At 36.6% G+C, this 21,028-nt stretch overlaps 1 protein-coding gene across 4 annotated transcripts in view; it reads left to right on the top strand.

The window, feature by feature from the left end:
• Positions 1-21,028, top strand: part of PRKCA (protein kinase C alpha) — a 315,869-nt gene that overhangs the window by 116,851 nt on the left and 177,990 nt on the right. For all 4 annotated transcript variants that reach the window (XM_050920648.1, XM_050920649.1, XM_050920651.1 and 1 more), the window contains one exon: positions 19,823-19,905. In XM_050920648.1, the coding sequence (XP_050776605.1) occupies positions 19,823-19,905 (83 nt within the window). The remainder of the gene's footprint in view (positions 1-19,822; positions 19,906-21,028) is intronic.

The following is a 21,028-nucleotide window of genomic DNA, read 5'->3' as shown; positions in this document are numbered from 1 at the left end:
ATTCATTAGTTGCTTGATGTGGTGCAGAAAATATGAGATTAAGTCAAGTAGTTGGCAGTATGTGCACCTTGGGGAAATTTTGTGGCTTCAATGCAGCATGAAAATGATGCAGGGCTCTAAGTTCTTCCTTATTCTCTGACTTATGGGGAGAGAGTCATCTGCTCTTATACAATGTTTGTAACAACTTTTCAACACAGTTTTGAAATAACTCCTCTCTTGTTTTATTCCACAAAAGACAGCCTACACAAACAGAGCAACATCTACTTCTGCACTTTGTTGCCTCTCCTCACTGCTCTGTCAGACCAGTTCCACCTGTTCCTCTGAAAACAACAGTTTTCAAAGCTGCTAAATAGGCAGAACTATATAAACAAACATAACTGTATTGCCAGCATTATGAAAGTCAGGTAGTTTGTTATTATCACACCATTTGAGAGGATCGCTTTGACGCTAGTGGAAATATGGCTGAATAGGATTTTAAAAAATGCTTACGATTCACGAATTTAGTTACTGTGGGGAGAACTGTCTGATGTCACTATTGTGGAAAAGGTACAAGATGACTTCAGAAAGCACACTGGTTTGCACCTTGTTTGTGCAGACATATCAGGCCATTGGGTTAGGCCTTTTTAGGAAATGCCTCCTTTACTGAATGCCAACCCCCAAACTAAAGCTTTGCACATTAAGGGTTATTGAATAAAGATGTTGGTTTTTCAACATACTGTGATACCAGCAGGATTCTCAAACTTTGCCTGGCTTGTATTGGAAAGTGCTGGTTGGCGTTTTTTTCTAAGGTGGTAAGTGAAAATTTGTGTTTGGCTCTTCTTGTTTAAAAAAAAATTGACTAGCTTGTTATTATTTTCACCCAATATTACAGTTACTTTGTGTATGTTGTACACAAACCATCATACTGACTAGTGTCAAACCTCTTGGGATGTGTGGATAAATGACTCGCAGATGTGTGGAGAGTGACAATAAGTATTTTCTCTTTCCACATCATCTGAAAGAGCAGATTGCTTCTGTATTTGCTACTGTAATATTACATTTTCTGAGTCCTCACTGTCACTACCATACATTAAACTTACTAGTAACAATATTTTTGAGCACACAACTCTCAGCAGACAGCATATTATGAGGGTAAGATTGAAACCTTCACATATCAGATAATTTAGAATACAGTTTTAAATTTGTGGCAGTATGTTGTAGCTTTAAGTGACTATTGATTGCAGCATTACAACATGATTTTTTTTAACAGCAATATGTTTTTCCCAGCAGTTGGCTAAAGTCAGAATTAATGATCTATAAGTGCTAAATGTGGCTGCACCTCCCTACCATGACTCTCCAGTCTTGACCTGCTTACGATTATCTTTTTTTGAGGATTTGGAAAAGGAGGAAGTGATGGAGATGTATATTTTATCTGTATCTTGCTGGCCTGTGTTTGGGAATGGGTTGAATACTATTACAGTTGAACATTTTGATAATTGAAACTATAACTAATGTAAAGACATTGAGATTGTAGGTGAATGCTTATTTAGTTTTTATAAGTAAATCCTTTTATTAAATGAACACATTGACGTTATAGTACTAAGGTAGTATAGTGTTGGGCACTATAGCAAACCCAGAGATAGGATGAATCGCCCTCATAAATCCACATATAGACGGGAGATTTACTATAGGATGTGTTTGCGAGATGGACCAGTATACCTCTTAGCACATTCTTCCTGGTTTTCCCAATCTGTGTTTGGGACTTCATGCTCTCTGCAGCTTTGCTGGGAGCAGGCAGGCTTGTGGATGTAAAATTCCAGTGGAGCCCAAGATTTACATTCATTACATGCAGTTTCCCAGAGCCTTTTGTGTTTTTATTTTCCTCCCATGGTTTATGAGTGAAGCATGCTACTGCAGTGACTCTAGGATGGAGAAAGAGGGAGGACTAGATCCTTAGCAGGCGTAAATGGATACAGTTCTATTCCCTTAAATCAAGTCAGGTATTTATGCTAGCTGAGAATCTGGCTCAATGTGCCTTTTCCCTAGTCACAAGAGGCACAAATCTCTACTTATGAACTTTCCTTTCAGGGTAGTGCGCAAGACGCAGATAGTTTGTTTGTTTTTCTCTTGACCTTCTTTCCAGCCATTTGCCTCTTCTAGCCTCGGACTATGAGAGGATCCTGCCATTGCAGCGCCTCAAGGAACAGAGTTTTCTCAAAACAAGGGGAGAAGTATTTTTCTTCTCTCTGGGCTGTCCCACAGATCTTTTAGGGTCCTTGATTCTATTAGGTATTTTAAGCCGTACTTCTCCAAAGTAAAACTTTAGAATTTGGATGATTTTTCCTTCACAAACGACCAAGCCTCTGCAACAGAGGGTCTGTCTACCTGCCTCCAGCTGCAGAATCAGAGGGAAAAAGCAAGAGAGGCTGAGCCACTGGCAGTGACTCAGGGCTATGAAGGCTTTGTCATTTGTATACTTTGTATACTACAAAGACTTTGCCATTATAGCTATCCCAGCAAAGCCCCCTCGTGGAAATGCAGCCTGTACAGCAAAAGGATTTCTTTTGCCATTATAGTTAAATGGTCTCCCCAAATGACATAATCTACACTGGCAAAAACACTGTTTTGTCAGCATAAGCTGCATCTATATGGTGCGTTTTTTTCGCCATCTATATGGTGCGGTTTTTTCCAGACTCCTAACCAACATAGCTATGTTGGCAAAACTTTGTAGTGGTCTAATGAGTTGCCCTTCTTCCCCCTTTCTTTTTTCTCCTTGTAGCTAATTGGCTGGAGCACAGGCACTGACTTTTGTTTTTGCTGGTAGGTGCTTTTTGCCTTCTAGTTTCACTGCAGCTCTTGTGCTGACTACTTCTTTTTTGTTTTTCAGTGGGTGCTTGAGCTTCGGAGCACCCACAGAGTTGGCATTTATGGGCTGGAGACTGACTGAGTTTGTAGAATGTTCTGATATTTCCTTTTACGAGGGCAGTAAATACTACAGTATTTGCTTAAAATAAAATGCATGAGTCAGTGAATACACAATACAAAACCATAAAATGGACCATTTTGGCTGGCAGAAATTGAACTCTGGAAATCCACTGAATTGCAACCATGTGTTAAACTAAAATTGTACCAGTATTAAAAATAATTCTTTCCATTTTTAAACACAAGATAATTAAATGACATTTCAGCAGAAAATATCTTGTTTCTGAAAACATATTGACAATTGTTGTTTATGCAGCATTGCCATCCCAGCATGTGCTACTATATGCTATTTTAAAGCTCTCTCTTAGAATATATATAATTCAACATGCCCAAAATATTATCAAAAACCAAAACTTAGTGTTTAAAATAGTATTGGAAAAAATAGGTTAACATGACTCTTGTTGATGTTTGGAGGAAAAGGCAGGGAACATAACCACAGGGATTGGAGTCACACTGGTAAACCTCCAAAATACCTGAGTAATTTTCCTCTTATTGTTTAGTGTCAAAAACCGTATAGGAATCAATCTGACTCTGGCTCCTGTACACCATATATGTCAGCTCTTGTCTACTTACCCTATTGGTAAAATGTGTAACAGCAGATTTCCTTGACAGTTCTTTCTAAAGCAGTAATATAGCCTTCACTACAAAGAAAGTGATGAACACAATGTGACTTCCTAAGAGCTGTAATAAGTAATGTGGAATCGCTACCACATTTTCAAAATTGTATAACAGGTGAATGTCAGTGCTGCTTTTCATCCTCTTAAAAAGTATCCCTAGAAATCTCATACATTTGAGGCTTTGATTTTACATATTGGAACGAATTAGGTACTCCTTTTTACTAAAAAATTACCCAGACATATATTGAGTTGTTTGGTAGAATACATGAATTAAGATGTATTTGAAACCTTTTTCATATAAATGTCCAAGTATTGAGAAATAATGTTTGCTTTGAAAATTGAAATGCTAAACTTCAGATTTTATATCCAGAAACTACTGATGCTGACATTTTTTCACTTCCATGTAACACATGCTTGAAGGTATAATTCTACCCAAGAGATTTTTTTTTTTTAGTTTCTATCTATTAAATGAAGAACGTGGTATATACATAATATTCACTGAAATCAGGAACTGAGAAAGTACCGAGTCTCTTCAATTAGTCATTAGTCAATAAGAAACTGTACTGTGTAGAGGTGTTTGACGCAATAGAAATATCATGTAAGATTAATGAAAACATCCAAACTGAAAAACCACTATTAAATTTATTAGATTGGATAGTAGAACATTAAAGAATATAGGTATTAAATTGTCTTAACTGTTACTGGAATTACTGACAAGAATGTACATTGTTTGAAATTTTAGATAAAATATTAGTTTTTTTGTGAAATAATAAAGAGCAGAAAGAAACAGGAATTATTGACATCAGAATCTTTCACTCCTTTTTCAAATGTGCACCAATGACCCTCACAGCTGAGATTGGCATTTTATAACAAAAGTAACTTGCTTTCAATTTATTTTTAATTCACAAATCTCTCATTCAAAAACATAGTATGACCCCACCCAAAAAATGAATCTCTCCTGAGAGACACAAGGTTTTTTTTTATTTTCCATGTGCCATGACCCTAAAAATGTAGCATTTGCAGAAGAAATTAGTATTACACTGTTGAAAGAAAACAAAATGTTTTGTTGTATTCTTATGGTAGCAAAACTTCGGTGAAAGCACATTTTAAAATGTAAGTTACACCATGTCCCTTCTAGTAAGGCCCCCTGAAATTACTCTCACTTGGGAATGTTAATGTGATTCAACATGTATCGCAATCCACAAAGTAGAATTATAATCTCAGTCTACACATATTACAGAACATACTCTCTCCTTCCAAGACAACCAAGGAGACTGCATGCTGAAGTGCAACCCTGGATGTCTCATACAGCTTAAAGATGCATTATATGGATGAGCACTAACCTGACACCTTTTCAAGATATCTAGCAGACAAACTAGACATTCTCTTGAAAGCAAAATCAATATCAAACACTACAGTTGTTATGCTAACAATTCTGTGGTAATGCAAGATTTCATTATTAGTCAATGGAAAATAAATCTTTGGAAGTTTGACTTAAAAAAATGCCAGTCCTACCGCTTACCCCTAAAGGAGTTTCTCCTCTGAGTTCAACTGATAAGATTTGTATCTTCTGTGGTCTTACTTTATGCTTGGCCGTGGTGAGAAATACACCGTAGCCAGTGCATTACAAATGAAGGGAGAAAGGTGGACTGGCAGATGCTTCCAACTAATGAAAGGTCAGCTCATTAGCTACTTAATTAAGTAGAGCAGAGAATGGGTGTGTAGCTTTCATCCTTGGAGGGGATGCAGCAAGTAAACTTGTTTTTATACTGTAGGCCTCAAAGTCAATCCACCGTTCTAAGTATTATAATACATAACTCTTTTTTCTACTACAAAAGATAATTCTTTTTCCCATTGTAGGAGTTTCATATCTTGCAGGCTAGTTTATTGGGATGTTTATGGTACATGTAATGACTAACCAGAAGGCTGAAGGTGAATATGTACTGGGCTTTCGGAATGAGCTGGTCTTAGGTACGTTTTCTGTAGCAGTAAGATGACTGGCAGTCTTTTTGTTCTAAACTGTACGTTACAGGGCCAGCTACACTGTTAGCATTTGACAAATAATGTAGAGATTAAGCCAATACATATGTTACCCAGTGAGTTAAATTGTTGGGATTTGAGCATTTCCAGCTTCTTTGGTTATCCAGAGGCATATTCCGGCAGCACTTGGTAGTGCTGAATGAGGCCAAGTTTTGGTTTCAGCTGACAAAGGTCAGAAGCATAAACAGTTCCTCAAGGTCTAATACTGGAGGAGGTGTAGGATTGCTGTAAGCTTAGGATAGATATTAATGAACAGTTTAAGGTGCTATTAAAATGCTAGGTGCAACCCAAAACCAAATGAACTGTTGCGAAAGTCAGAAAAGGCTGTGCATGTAATATCAGTCTGGTTAAGATGCAAGACACAAAACTCTATCAGATAACATTTGAAGTATTAAAGTGTAAAGAAACATGCATGATATAAATTTGCAGGAGTCTTGATTAAAATAGTGATAACTGAAGGTAATTTGCACAGTTAAAGTAGCAACTGAGGGAAGAAAAGATGTAAAGGAATATTGAGTAAAAAATATTAGGGAATTTGTGATCAGAACAAATGGCTATGGCTGCCTTGGGCAGTAATAATTAATAATCAGACATTCAGAAAGTCTTAAAATGTGTAGTCTTATTTCATGCCATCCTTTGCTAGACCTTCTCTAACTTATTTATCGAATCACATGCCAGATAAATACTTGTATTTTGCTGAAGTATAATAAAGGTCAAATAACAAATTGTGTTACGGTAGTTATTACTTTTAAATAACGCAATATGCCAAAACATTAAAAAATACTCAGTATTTGTCTTCCATCACTTACTGCTGATGTTATGTCTTTGCCTTTCTTACGCTGATGTTTCACGTGGTCTCTGTTAAGGGAAACATGCATCATATAGACCTGAGATTTATCCTTTGGGGAACTTATTCTTTTGGATTGCTTTTGAAGAGGGGCTTTTTAATGGTGAATTAGAATTGTTCTGCACTTGTATCTTTATCTGAGAATTGAAAAGAGGCTGAAAATATAATAGTTAATATATGATACTCACGTTTACTTTAAAATTATAATTTCTCATCCTTTTTTGTTAATCATTGGAACGCTGTCCCTATTTTCATAGACTTATAACTCTCATAAGTTTCACACTGAAACCTTTCTTTCCAAGAATGAAGGCCATATGTTATAGAAAATGTTTTTTGTTTCCAGATTAAGGAAATGGTTTCAGAAGTTAGTTTTATGTTCCATATAATTTTAATACTAGTATCCTAAGAGTGAACTCAGAAATTATTCATAAAGAAGTTAGTTATCCATGTGTACTACCTACACAACAGTTTCACCTGTAACACTAGTTTTGAGTTCAAGGCTTGGAGGCATTAATTATTGAATTTGTGCGGCTTTGAAGTGGGGTTTAAGTGGTGTGTGTATACATACACACATACATTTGCTTTCACATGGCAAACAATCATTTTTATTTTTTATTGGAATCGTGCATTAAGAGATGGCTCTATTATAATTTTCTGTGATCAGTCTGAGAATTAACAATTCTTGTTTTGAAAGTATTGAGTATTTTGCTTGCAGTGATGCTGATTGCTTTTTTCCCCTGCTTACAAAGATAATATGTAAGCAGGACACTGGGAGAGAGCTGTGCATCATTTCCATAATGACTTGTTAACTCACTACATAGTTGATTAAATCAAATTAGTCTATTATGATTACTCAACTGTTAGTTCAGATAATCCTAAACACAGGCTACTGTGCTACATCTGGAAATGAACTGAAATGTGTAGTCTTAATATAAGCTTGCTATACATTTTTGAAAGAGAGTGCACTTAAACCTTTTGTATGAAAGTATGTATGGGAGTGTTAGTCTGACAGTTGATTTTACTTATGTGCACTACACTTTATTATGACGACTTCTTTCTATGTTGCTTATTGATATCTTTACTACTAGTTTTCCAAGTACCGTCCACTCCACTTAAGTGCATTAAAGGTCACATCTTGATATTTTTATTCACTGCTTCCTCAGTTCTTATTTGTGCAAACTTCAATGGGAGTTTTCTGTGTGTGTGTGTGTGTGTGTGTGTGTGTGTGTGTGTGTGTGTGTGTGAGAGAGAGAGAGAGAGAGCGCTCTTACCCCAGGTGCTAGACTGATATCATTGAAACCGAAATCCTTTAATTTAATACTGGATGGAATGTGTTATGGCAATAAAAGATACTCTTCCTACATTGCCCCCATACTATCAGCCATAATATAGAGTTTATCATGTAAAAGGTCGAGAATCAGATCAATACAATACAATTCCTTGGTGGTAAAGTAGAGGCTGTCCACTAGGAACTAGAATGAAACTACGAATGCTTCATAAAAACCACTTAATAGCTAATGTGTCTAATGGATCCTTTGTAAATATACGGAACACCTGTACAATTTGGATTCAGTCCATTTCTTCCTTATATTTGGCTAATTCTCCCTGCATATTTTCCTGGATCATTCCACTTTGTTGTTTCCTATTTGCTTATTCATCATGTTCTGGAGTGTCACTGATAGATTATGTTGGTTATCCATAAGCTACTTGAGTTGTTGCCCGAGCATTGATCAACAGTCATTGAGAAGACTACTAAGCCACTCTATTAGTTAACAAAGCCTTTTCTTGAAGGCAATCCTCAAGACCCTAAAATAGGGTCTCCTATAAGGGTCCATCGGTTTTGATGGGGATCCTTTTGGACAGTGATGACAATTTACTCTTTGGACAAAAGAGGAATTGGGCCATTCATTTTGGATGTTTTGTAGAAAAATTTGTTGTTTTAGAGAGAACTTTTAAACACAGCATTAAAAATTAACTTTAGTGGATTTAGCAAACGTAATGAGATATAACATGAAGATAACATATAATGTGTGGGCTAAAAAGCTCAATTTTATGAGGGACCTTGGCAAGAACATTTCTCATGATTTTTTTATTTTTATTTAGCCTGTTATTTACTGAGAAGAAGCTGTTTTTGGCATTTTTAATAAAAATTTAAACAATCAGTGGTGTATCATGGACAAGTTTATTGTTCCTGACATACTATTTATCCACTAAATATACAAGCCATATTTTCTGGTGATACAATGAGCATATTGATTTTGCTTTCAAGAGAATGTCTAGTTTGTCTGCTAGATATCTTGAAAAGGTGTCAGGTTAGTGCTCATCCATATAATGCATCTTTAAGCTGTATGAGACATCCAGGGTTGCACTTCAGCATGCAGTCTCCTTGGTTGTCTTGGAAGGAGAGAGTAATTTCAGGGGGCCTTACTAGAAGGGACATGGTGTAACTTACATCTTCAGGATCGCTCAGTGTGTAAATTGCACCAGCTTTCCACCTTCTTCAAAGCTATTGTGGCAGTGTTGCTAAAAAAGCCATTAACACAACTCAAATCCAGTGAGCCTGTAAGAAACCTGTCCTTTACCCTTGCTGCAGTTAGCTAAATGTCCGCACTTGTCCCTGTAGAATCAAATAAATTAAAATAGCCTATAACATGTACAACAAATTTGAAAGAAAAAAATCAGGGAAGCATTATGTCATGTCACAGGCAATATAAAAAAATATTTCTTAACACACTCAAAAGGTTTAACAGTAGTAATTAAAAACATGTAAATGCAAATCCCCAAATGTAATTGATTTATAAAATAGATGCAAATTTCCTGAACACGATAAAGATTTTAGAGGAGGAGGGTAAAGAAACAACCAGAAATGTGTGATGATTTCATAACAATAACTCAAGTTGTTTAGAGGTAGAGTTGGGGCTAAGTAGCGTGGGATCTCAGGTTGGCAGGAAAGCATTACATAGCCAAATCAGTTCCCTTCCAGTGATGATGTGGTTCCTGAGAAACAATTAAAGATTGTGCAGTCTTTTTGATGTAGGTGTTCTTGCAGCATCTCCAAAGGTAGGTGACAACTGCTACAGAAGTAAGCAGTTGTCAAAGCAGACAAAAAATCTGATTCTTTTTTGACTGTAATGAAGGATGTAAAGAAACTACCCTCCCACATGACTGCTTATGCAAGCCTAAATCAACCTCTTCTTTTCACTAGAGAGGGAAGTTGGAAGTCAAAAATATCTTTGGATCCTAAAATGTGTCTCAGCTGTGAGTAATATTAATAGCAATTGCTAGTCAGTGATCTTTCAATAAGTGAAACAAACTACCCAAATGATAATTGCAGGATTCATTGGGATTTAGACAGATTAGCAGACTAGGCTATGAAGTGGACAGTATTCATTGAGCTAAAACCTCAGCTGGTATAAAATCAGCCTAGCTCAGCTGAAGTCAGTTGAGCAATGCCAGTTTACACCAGATGAAGAATATGCCCAAAATATGTAACTATGCCATGCAGAAAATGGAAACAGTAGAAACCATTACAGCATAGAATGATGCTATGTGGAAAAAACAGGTGGTGAAAGACTGAAGTGTGCTTAGTGAGAGCTTTTTGAAGTCAGACAGTGTAAGGCTGTAAATAAGGCTAGTAGGGAACTATGAGACATCAGTGCAGTCAAGAACTATAACCTGAAATTAAGTAAAAACATACTTTAAAACACCCTACTCGGTTCTTGCTTCTTCCTGAAGCTGAAGGACTTTTTATGTATTGGAGAAGGGAAAGAGAACTATTAGAACCGCCTCAGAAAATGAGCTGTTATGAAACGTTGAGGGAATCAGGTTTGTATTTCAGCAGAATTCAGGGAGTCTAGTGAATAAATTGCAAACCAGTAAAAAATCTAGGAAGACCTTTTTTTTTTTAAAGAACAACGAGGAGTCCGGTGGCACCTTAAAGACTAACACGGCTATCCCTCTGATACTATTTTCAAAATTTGTTTTAAGATTTTTAAGATGAGATAAAAAATGCAGAAAACAAATCTTGATTGCTATGTACATTTAGCATGATAATAAATTATTATTGAAGTGTTTCACTTTGATCTGCTTGCACATTGAAAGTAACATGCTTTATTTTAAAGCTTCCATACTGAAATATAGGTATGATCTTTCTTTGCTGCAACTTAAAATTAAGAAAGTGATAGATTCCTTGTGTAGTGAAAAAAGCAGAATGTAAAGAGGAAAATTTTTTGTGGAAGGTATTCAGACACCATGGTGATGGGAAACCTTATAAAAACCTAGATAGAATAAGTGTGAGATACTTGCTTTATAGATGATGCTTTATTCAGATCCATACAGTGGTTTGGGTTATGAAATATACAGTGTATTCATGCTTGCTTAGAATTTGTTATATGTACCATATTTTAATAAAATGATGATGTTGGTTTCATTTTGAACATTAAAAATAATTCCGTACAAATAATTGTTTCTCAAAGTAAACTCTCTCAAGTTCACTGGCTTTTTTTGTATCAGCACTTGTGGAGGGCATATCATCTCTGCTGTGTGACAAGATTGAGATAAGAAAGGAAAAGTGAATTCTAATTTAGTCATCGTAGCCATCCATGTTGTGACCATAGGTTAATCCCCCCCCACCTCTCTTCCACTGGCTTCATATTGTTTGAGAACATTCTGTTCCAGAACTCTCTTCATTTGTGCATAATTGTTCACATTAGATTTAAAACAGTTTTAGTTCATGGTATTAAGTCAGCCTGGCTCCATAAAATGAAGCCCTAAGTAAGATAAATTAGAATAAGATACTAATTATATATCCACGTACATACTAGTGTCTTATATTGATTACGCAGTTGGTGGGAGTTAATATTATGTACCTCATCGTAAATTCTTATGTCTGTCCACAAGATAACCCCTGTAAAGTATGATATTGGAAAGCTTTTCAAAGGTATGGAGCTAGCATTCCCATGGACTTTCAGTGAACTGAAAATCCAAGCCTTTTTTGTGTGTGCCTAAATATGGATTTAGGAGCCTAAATCCAAGCAGCACATTTTAAAAATGGTTTTGCTAAATTACTTGATAGATTCTTCTATGAAATACTGAGAGATGCAGTTGAGGTTGGAGAAAGTTGTTTATATTTCCACCTAATTTTGGATTAATGCTCTGCTGTCCTGTCTCTATTTATTTCTTTTTATCCTTATTCTGTTTCTTATACAGTATGAGTATACTTTATCTACACTGGGAAAATGAATAGTGTTTTAAAATATATTAACTAGCAGGTTAATTAAAATATGTTAATTAAACATGTTAATCACCTAGTACTGAAAAACAGTTATATTTAATTATATATCTATGATGAACCAATGCATTTTAATGCCACTTATATATTGAAAAAAGTTGAACAAAAAAACAAAACAAAAAACCTGTCCACCATCCCATTCGAACCACTTTGGAAGTGACCGCACTGTACTGTACCTTAAGTGAGGGGGCCCATTGTCCAGCTTGCGGGGGGGAGGGAAGATAGCACTTTATGGGCAAGGGAGGGGGAGAGGCTCAGAAGCTGCTGCAAAAGGGGGAGTGGGTCAGCGTGGTGACGTCGACCCATCCCCAGGGATCAGATCAGCTGGGGAGTCGAAAAGGGTCAAACCCATCAGGAGAAGCCATTTTCCCTGGGTCAGGTACCCATCTTCCCATTCCTTGGGGTGGCAAAATACCAGGTTTGGTTAGGACCTGCCATGGGCATCACACTAGCCACTCGTCTGGAAAGGAACTTTTCCCTCACCACTAGATTGGCCTAGGTAGAATGGGGTTTTTCACCTTCCCCACAGGGTTCAGGGAGGGCTTTGTTACAGTGAGTAGGGAAGGGAATGTCACAGCTAATTATGTAAGTGTGGGGCAGATGTCCAGTGCAGATATTCATTAAGGAAGATGTACAGTCACCACATAAATGGCTTGGTAAAGGACTTAAAAAGGAGGTGTTTGTTAAAGGAGCGGAACTGGGGAGCGGGGACGGTTGGTGCGCCTGTGACTGGTACAGCAAGGAGCCAAACCCCCTTTCTTATAGCCCACCATAACCTTAGTTCGAGGGGTGGCAATGGTAAGGACCTGGCAATGGGTTGGCTGGGGGACCTGGATGGGAAAAAAAAAATGTGCGGGGGGAAGCTGATGGAAGCCTGCCATTGAATGAATATAGAGCTACCTGCACTGTTCAGGTTTATCTGCCGACATCTAATAATAAAGTTGTGCCTGATTAAAACCATAAAATGAGTCAAAATTAGTTAATCTAAGTGGATGGTGTGGAATTTTTTGTTGACATATTCTTGTTCCTCAAAAAAAAATCATTATGAAGTATATGAAACAAAATGTTAAATATCAGTAAATTGTCTTATTATCTTAGTGTCAACAACAACAGCTCCTTAGACCTAGGGACTGGTAGTTAAACTTTAGCTTTATATAAGAACCATAAACTAGATAATAAACTGATGTCACAGATACATAAATGTTAAATGTGGGGGCTGTTGTGATCGTCTAATCTGACTTCTCCATAACACAGGCCAGAGAATTTCACCCAGGGATTCCTGCATCAAGCACATAATTTGTAGCTGAGCTAGTGCATATCTTTTAGAAAGAGATGCTCTCTTGAGAAATGCACGTCAAATGCTTTCTGAATATTCTGTTGATTCAATTAAATGTTTTGATAATAAGCAGCTTGTGTTTTGAATGAATTTAGCAGATCTGATCTTACAAGGTGCGTGTTCTGAATCACAAACAAATTGTTGTGTAAATCAAATTCTGTCCCTTTTTTTTTTTTTTTTTTTTTTTGGGTACTGCATTGTTAGGGTTACCAGATAGCAACTGTGAAAAAACAGGATTGGTGGGGGGGCAGGGTAATAGGTAGCTCAACAACAGGACATCTGGTCACCTTATGCATTGTGGAAGTACATATAGGCCTCCAAATGTATGCTGTATTTTTTGGTTTTCATTTATTTTTGTTAGTCGAGCCTTATATTTGTCATACTTAGGAAATACTATCTCTAACTTTGTTCCATGTCCATGAATGGTTTGGTGGAAAAGGCAAGTGAAAATGTCTCATCTCATAAATAGCCAGATACATTTTTAGATTTTTTTTCATGGTCCAGTTTAATTACATTGGCAGCAAAAAATCAACCAACCAAAACAAACAAAAAGAACAACAAAAGAGTGCAGGGAGGGGGGAAAAAATTGTTTCAACACAACATAAAATCATGAATTTAGTGAATAAGCTCTCTTCCTTGTTTGTTTTTCAGAGAGGTTACATTGTTTTCTTTTTCTTTGTCAAAATATTAGCTGTTTTCATCGTGCTTTAAAAACAGCTCACGTTCTTTGGGATTGAAAGTTATTCTTCTTTGCCTTCCATTAGACTATTTTATCTAGCTCTTAGTTGACTTGCATGGTTAAAGGAACAAAGTTCTGAGTTATAGTATGCAGAACTTGGGTGTGTGGGGGGCTCAGGGCTTGGGGTTGGAGTACCGGTAGGGGTGCAGGGTCTTAGAGGGAGTTGGAGTGCAGCATGGGATTCAGGGTGTGGGCTCTGGCCAGGTCTTACCTGAGGCAGTTCCCAGACGGCAGAGCTAAGGCAGGGTCCCTTCCTGCCCTGGCTCCGCACTGCTCCTGGAAGCAGCAGTCATGTCCGGCCCCTAGGCGGAGGGGCGTCCAGGGGCTCTGCATGGTGCATGCTGCCCACACCCACAGCTCCCATTGGCCATGGTTTCTGACCAATGGGAGCTGCGGAGCTGGCACCTGGGCAGGGGCAGCATGCGGAGCTTCCCTGATCATTCCTTCACTCAGGAGCTGTATGGGGAAGGGAGGGCACTGATGCTTGGGGCTTCTGGCCTGCGGCGTGGGAACTTGCCACAAACTAGATTAAATTAAGCAGTGGGCCAGAGGTTCCTTACCCTGGTCTAATTGTAATGCTCAGGTGAATGTTAAAGTGTAGAGGGTTCAGAGAATTGCCATGAGAATGATTGAAGAATTAGAAAATATTCCTTATGGTGATAGACTCAAGGAACTCAATCTATTTAGTTTAACAAAGAGAATGTTGTAGGGGAGACTTGATTGCAGTCTGTAATTACCTACATGGGGAACAAATCTTATTTAGTAAAAGGCTCTTCAGTCTAGTAGAGAAAGCTGTAACATGATCCAATGGCTGGAAGTGTAAGCTAGAGCAGCTCAGACCGGAAATAAGATGTACATTTTTAACAGTGAAGGTAATTAACCAATGGAACAGTTTACCAAGGATCATGATGTATTCCTCATCACTGGCTGTTTTAAAATCAAAATTGGATGTTTTTCTAAATGATATATGCTCACAGAATTATTATGGGGGAATTGTATGGCCTATACTATACAGGACATCAGCCTAGATGATCACAGTGGTCCCTTCAGGCCTTGGAATCTATGTATCCATGGCCTAGCTTACAATATAATGTTGTGAAATCCCTCTCTCTGTTCCCATGAGAACTGTTAAATTTATGGCAGCTAGTGAGAGCATGACTCTTTGCCCGGTATTCCCAAATCTCAAAGTTGTAGAGTTGGATTGAATTAATGAAGTACAGAGCAAAGGCAGTCACTGTTCTAGCAAAACCTGTCCCCACCTCCTTCATAAATTTCAGTTTACACTTCATTGCTCTATTTGTCATTCAAATTAATTCTCTTCCTACCATGTTTTTTCCATGACTGATCTTGAACTTGTTATAAAACTAAAATTGTATTCTTTTCACTGTTAACCTTCTGTACATGTTCTCTCAATTGTAACTCTGCGGCTTTTCAAAATGAACTAGATTTTGATAAATTAAACTTTTATTTAAATAGAAGATGTGTACACTGCTTTTTGTTTGTGTTTTGTCCTCAGAAAACACATTCTACTTGTTAAGAAATTATTAAAATGTTAGTCTGAGCATTCTAGAAATGCTCAGCTAAAAACCAATCATGAAGTATGTGGAAGGTGCCATTACTTAGCATTGCATATAAAACGTTTGTTTGTTTTCTTACAGCTCTACAGTGGATCCCAGAAAAATATTGTTTTCTGAGATACAAAACTGAACCTGATAATTTTATTTTAACATGCAAATATAATGTACAATAGATTTTTCTGTTACTAAAGACATTGAAGTCCAGATATTGCACTGCTACAGAGAGTACCATCTCTCTCCCCACTGCCCAAATTTATGATGACATTTAATTTATCTATTCCAGATAGGAGAGTTCATGTAAAAAAACAACAACATAAATTATAGCAAAGTTCAAAGCATAAAAATAAATGTAACAACTTTTATTTCAATAACCGGGAAAAGAATTTATACTCTTTTATTAAACGCAATTGAAGAGAATGTTGTGTTACATGGTAACATTTTGACACTTTCGTCTATGAGAAACTGTATGATATACAAATACATCACCAACCTGAAGCCCCTGTCCTAAAAATATTGATGCATTTGAGAAACTTTATGCACTTGAACAGAATAATTGAGTTGAATGGGGCTACTGATCTACGTTAATTTGTGCAGGATCATGATACAAGTCTGCACATTAATGGAAAACTTTGTTCAGTAAAAATGAAGTATCATTAGAATTGTAATGTCTAATACAAACTTAATTGGTCCTATATGTATGAATAAACATGTCAGTCCCTTGACTACATATTGAAAATATATTTTATACGTACACTATTTATTGGGTATGTATCCTATTTTATGTGAGGAGACAGAAAACCATTACAAGCAATGCATTCTTTTGCATTGTGATAATCCTCTTAATCTTAAATATGCTAATACATTTTCAGTAGGCTTTGCTCTCCTGAACATAAGTCAGGTTGCACCTTGATTTATGACTCTGAACGTTAACAGTGAAATATGTTTTTAAAATGACACACTTGACCTCATGTTTTAAATGTATTTCAGCTACGCGGGATCTTTAGCAACCGAGCAGTTGTACTTCCTTAAAACCAAAAGGTAGCGACCTACTGAAAGATTTAATACTTCAACTTCTTTGTACATATATTTCACTGTTCATTTCTATGTGAAGTGCAGTATTCAGACTCATTACATCCTTTGTGACAGAATGGATTGCATTTGTCTAGTTTGCCCTCAAAGCATGCAGAGATCACTGACTGCTAGAAAACTTTTTTCTCTCAGTACTCATTTATCCCTTTTTGAACCATTTTATTTCACTTCTCTGAATTGAATAAAATTATAGCTCTGTGTATGTGCACTGATGTAGGTATGGTAATGCGGAATTTTCATTAGTGGTATTATAGATCTGCTATAAAAATAGAGCTGGCAAACTGTTAGAGAACATTAGTTCTCAAGTGATTCAGTTTTGCTAACTGCATATTAAAATTAACGTTTGCAATGTTGTTGTAGCCCTGTTGGTCCCAGGATATGAGAGGACAATGTGGATGAGATAATATCTCTTACTGGACCAACTTTGTTTGGTAGAAGAGACAGACAAGGTTTCGAGCTATGCAGAGACTTAGTCAACAAACTGCCGAATTCATCATTGGTGTAACAGTTGAAGTCCATACAAAATGAAACTGCATCAAGGATGAATTTATCACATTTTGCTAACTAATCACTACATGGATGTTTGACTTCCATGCCCATAATAGGTAGTGGTATTAAATAATATTTGATGTTAAATATTGCATGATATTTTGTGGGTACCGTGGCTTCCTCTTCACTGAAAACAGTTGTAGCTATCTAGTAACTCCTATTATCACTACCACGAGAAGTATCATAACATGATCTCTTTTGCCACTATAATACATGTACTATACTACATTCTGTCCTACCCTAAGATACAGGTAGTAACCATTCTATAAGCTGTAAAGGACCACAGGACACATTGTTGATTTGATGTTATATCATTTTATAAGTGGCTATTTGTTTTCACATTGTTGACAAGGCGGTTAGCTCTTTGTATTTTACTTTATCGGATCATGTTGAATTTTGCTTAAATTTTGATGATTATGATATGTATTGAGGCGCTGCACTGGATTGCTGATGAAGCTGAAAAGATTTTATAGGAATATGATAACAGACCTTATTGAACACTTGGCTGCAAATAGCCAAGTGGGACTAGAAAACATAGTTCTCTGTATCAAATTACTTCAGTAAATTTTACTAATCGGCTGTATGCATGATGGCAACTTTTGAATGCATGAAGAAAGCATTTTACTGTTTATTCATGTGTGTCTTACAGCATAAAAGCCATCACAGATAAATTGTCATGAAACTCGTTCTGATGAAAAGTTACATATTGAGATTGTAATTTTATAGTCTTGAAGTATGTTATGTCTTTGAAAATAGCAATGAGGACTGATTATCAAGTATATTGTTCTCATTACTGGTGAAGACAGTTTATGCACCATCCAACCTAAAGAATATAATGAAGCATATAATATCTCTTTGCGTATTATCCAGTATTTATAACTTCTAATGTGTCTAACATTTATGGGTTTTTCAGATAACCACGGAGATCTTTTAGATTTCTCTTTCTGTCAGAGACTGATAGAGATTTACAGCTGTGACTCAGCTTAATGACATGTCTTGCCTCAGAATTGATTAATAAGTGGCTCTGGCGACTTCAAATAGTGCACCTTTGTGGGGTAGGACTTAGGGAGGACAAAAGCTATGCTTCCTCTTGGACAATTCTCGTCGCCTGTAAAAGGCGCCAAAATTGACTGTTGTGGGCAAAGAGAGGCTCTGCAAGGAAGAAATAAATCCTTTTCCTGCTTCAAATACGCATCTCCTTAAACCCATGAGTACTTATTAGGAGGCCCCGTACATTCTTGTTGGCAGTGACAAATTTTCAGGGGAAGTGTGGGGAATGTCTGAAGTGGAGCCAACAGTGGACATGTTTATGTCCCATGATAGACAGGCCAACTGACCACATGAAATATATGAGAAGCTAAATAAGGAAAAAGTAAATACTCACATGCATTTAAGTTTTGAAAAAGCTCTTCATTACTGAATTTAATGTGACAAATCCTGACCCAGTTTGCCAATCAACAGTTGTGGGGCTTTTAGTCCAAGTGCGCATTTAAAGAGTTAAAGTTACTTTTAACTTTAGGCTTAACAAAGGTTAACCACAGCAATGTAAGAGTTATTAAAAATAATGCTCCTAACATAATTTTAAATAAGCAAAAACTTTATACAGTTGTAAACAGAGCACCAATCTTCACAGGGTAATGTCTATATTTCTGTATGCTCCAAAGTCCAGATTTTGAAACAAGTTACTTGGCTTGCACTATCACTATTGCCCATTCTGGCCTTCAAATTTGTGAATTCTCTTTCCATTCACTCTTTCTCCTCTTCCCACTTGCCCTGTCCTCACTCACTGTATTTATAGGAAAAATTATTTATAGAGCTATGACATCTCTGCATTTGTTTTAGGATTTCCTTTAGCTGTAACAAGGTAGAGCATTTTTGAAGTAGAATGGTCTGAAGTTTTTTATGGCTTTAAGTGTTACAAATAAGCTCCATAGTTTCTTCCTGAATTATTAAGTAGTTGAATCCAATCAAGAACTTTCAGTCTGACATAGAATAAAATACAGTGTAATCTATATATAATGATTTAGAGGAGTTTCCTTACACATTGCACTGTCTAAAATGGTTCTAACAGGACGTTTTATGCAATGTGATGATGCTTAAATCAAAGTTACCAGAGAGAATACACTGACTGATGTAACATAACTAGTGTTTGCAAGGTATATACACAAGAGAGCCACCTTTTTCATAAGACTGCACGAACAGCAGTAATATCCTTGTAATTTTGTATTCAGCTAAGGTGCGGAATATAAAAACATTAACATGTAATGCTATAACTCCCTCAGGAAAATATTGGTTCTGACCAAGTGGCTGGGTTTTCCTTTGTTTAAAAGCTGTAAGCTATAGAGTAAAAGATATAAAGATTTCAGTAGGCCTATCCTCAAAAGTCCAAGGGTTCCATAAAATAAAATGCCAACGCTGGAAGACCTGTTTGGCCTATATTACATCATGTTATAGCAGGAGAAGTTTCTTTCAATTCTGTAACCAGATAAATAATAGTATGTCCCCAAGTCATTTTTGTAGCAGAGCAAACAATGACTTTCATATACTTTGCAGTATTTTAATAATAGACAAATTGTAATACCAGCACTAAAAAGGGTACACGCACATGTAAACATCATGGAGAATTGTCATTTTTAATCCAAAGTATCCTAACTTTCTGATGTTCCCTCCTCCATACACTGATTTCAGTGAAACTAAATTTGTTTCAACAGTAAACATTTAGTAAATCTGTGCCACTCTAACTGTTGTTTCCCCCTCCCCCTTTTTTTTTTAACTAGTTTGCTGTTTTGTGGTTCACAAGAGGTGCCATGAATTTGTTACGTTTTCTTGTCCTGGTGCAGACAAAGGGCCTGACACTGATGTAAGTACATTAGAACGTAATGTATTTTGATATGTTCTTTTTTTTTTTTTTTTTAAACTGTGTTGCTCCTAACAGTAATGCCTCACTGGAAAGAGCATCAAAATTGACACTGTATCATAGAGTTTTAAGTTATTGGGAATAGAACAATATATTGAAATGAATATAAAGATGTATAGACTTGAAATATCCATTTTAGTAAGCAAAGCTGAGGTAAATATTGACCACATCATAACAGAGGGCAGTATTCCCTCAAACAAAACTGGATGGTGATATGTTCACCCAAGCAAAAAGTCAATGTTTGTAATATTACATACACGGATATTTCTTGATGCAGGCAGTATCTGCTTTATGGCCATGCATTTTCAATGCGTAAGAATTTTCCTTTTGAAAATAACAAAATTAGAATTGGCCTGAGTTAGGGAGTGCTTTAAACTTGAGCTAGCTGGCCTATGGGGGATGGGGGGAAGGTATGAATCAAAGCTCAGGTGCTCCTCATATTTGAGCTAGTAACGCAGTAGGGATGCATTTACTCTGTGCTCCTAACACAATAACTCTGTTGCTGGAGTGTTATTTTGCAGTTGGCCATCTCATTCAAGCTATATAGATACGTCCTCACTGCAGAGTTAGTTTGAGTTAACTGTTGCAGGCCTCAGTGATGTGGGGCTAAAGAGTAACTGGACTGATTTGTCACATAGCTCATGGTTACATGAAAATGTTCACTGTTTTTCTCATGGGAAGTGTTTGCGCACACGTCTAAAATATGATTGTTGTCATCCTATGTAACTTTGTGTTGCAGAATAAAAGAGGGAAATGTCTTTTTGTAGCTTGCCATTCATTATTAAAGAATGCAATCAGTATAATATTCATCAAAAATAAATTTCATTCTTTGAGTTAAATATAAAAAAACAGTGTAAGGAAGTAATTTCACCTTAGCAGCAGTAATGAAAGGTGCAATTACAGTTAAATATATTTAAGCATTTATGTATTTTTTCCTTAGTTCTGACATGCATGTGTTGTCATCACTTACAAATCTATAGTTTAATTCGTTTACCTCATCCCTTCTTTGGAAAGATGCAAATTTTGAGAGTCCCATATCCTTGCGATATTCTTCTAAGTTTTACTG

This window comes from Gopherus flavomarginatus, chromosome 12, assembly GCF_025201925.1.
Source record: "Gopherus flavomarginatus isolate rGopFla2 chromosome 12, rGopFla2.mat.asm, whole genome shotgun sequence".
Classification (NCBI taxonomy): Eukaryota; Metazoa; Chordata; order Testudines; family Testudinidae; genus Gopherus; species Gopherus flavomarginatus.
Note: the sequence above shows the minus strand (reverse complement) of the source record. Positions and strands in the feature narration are given on the sequence as shown.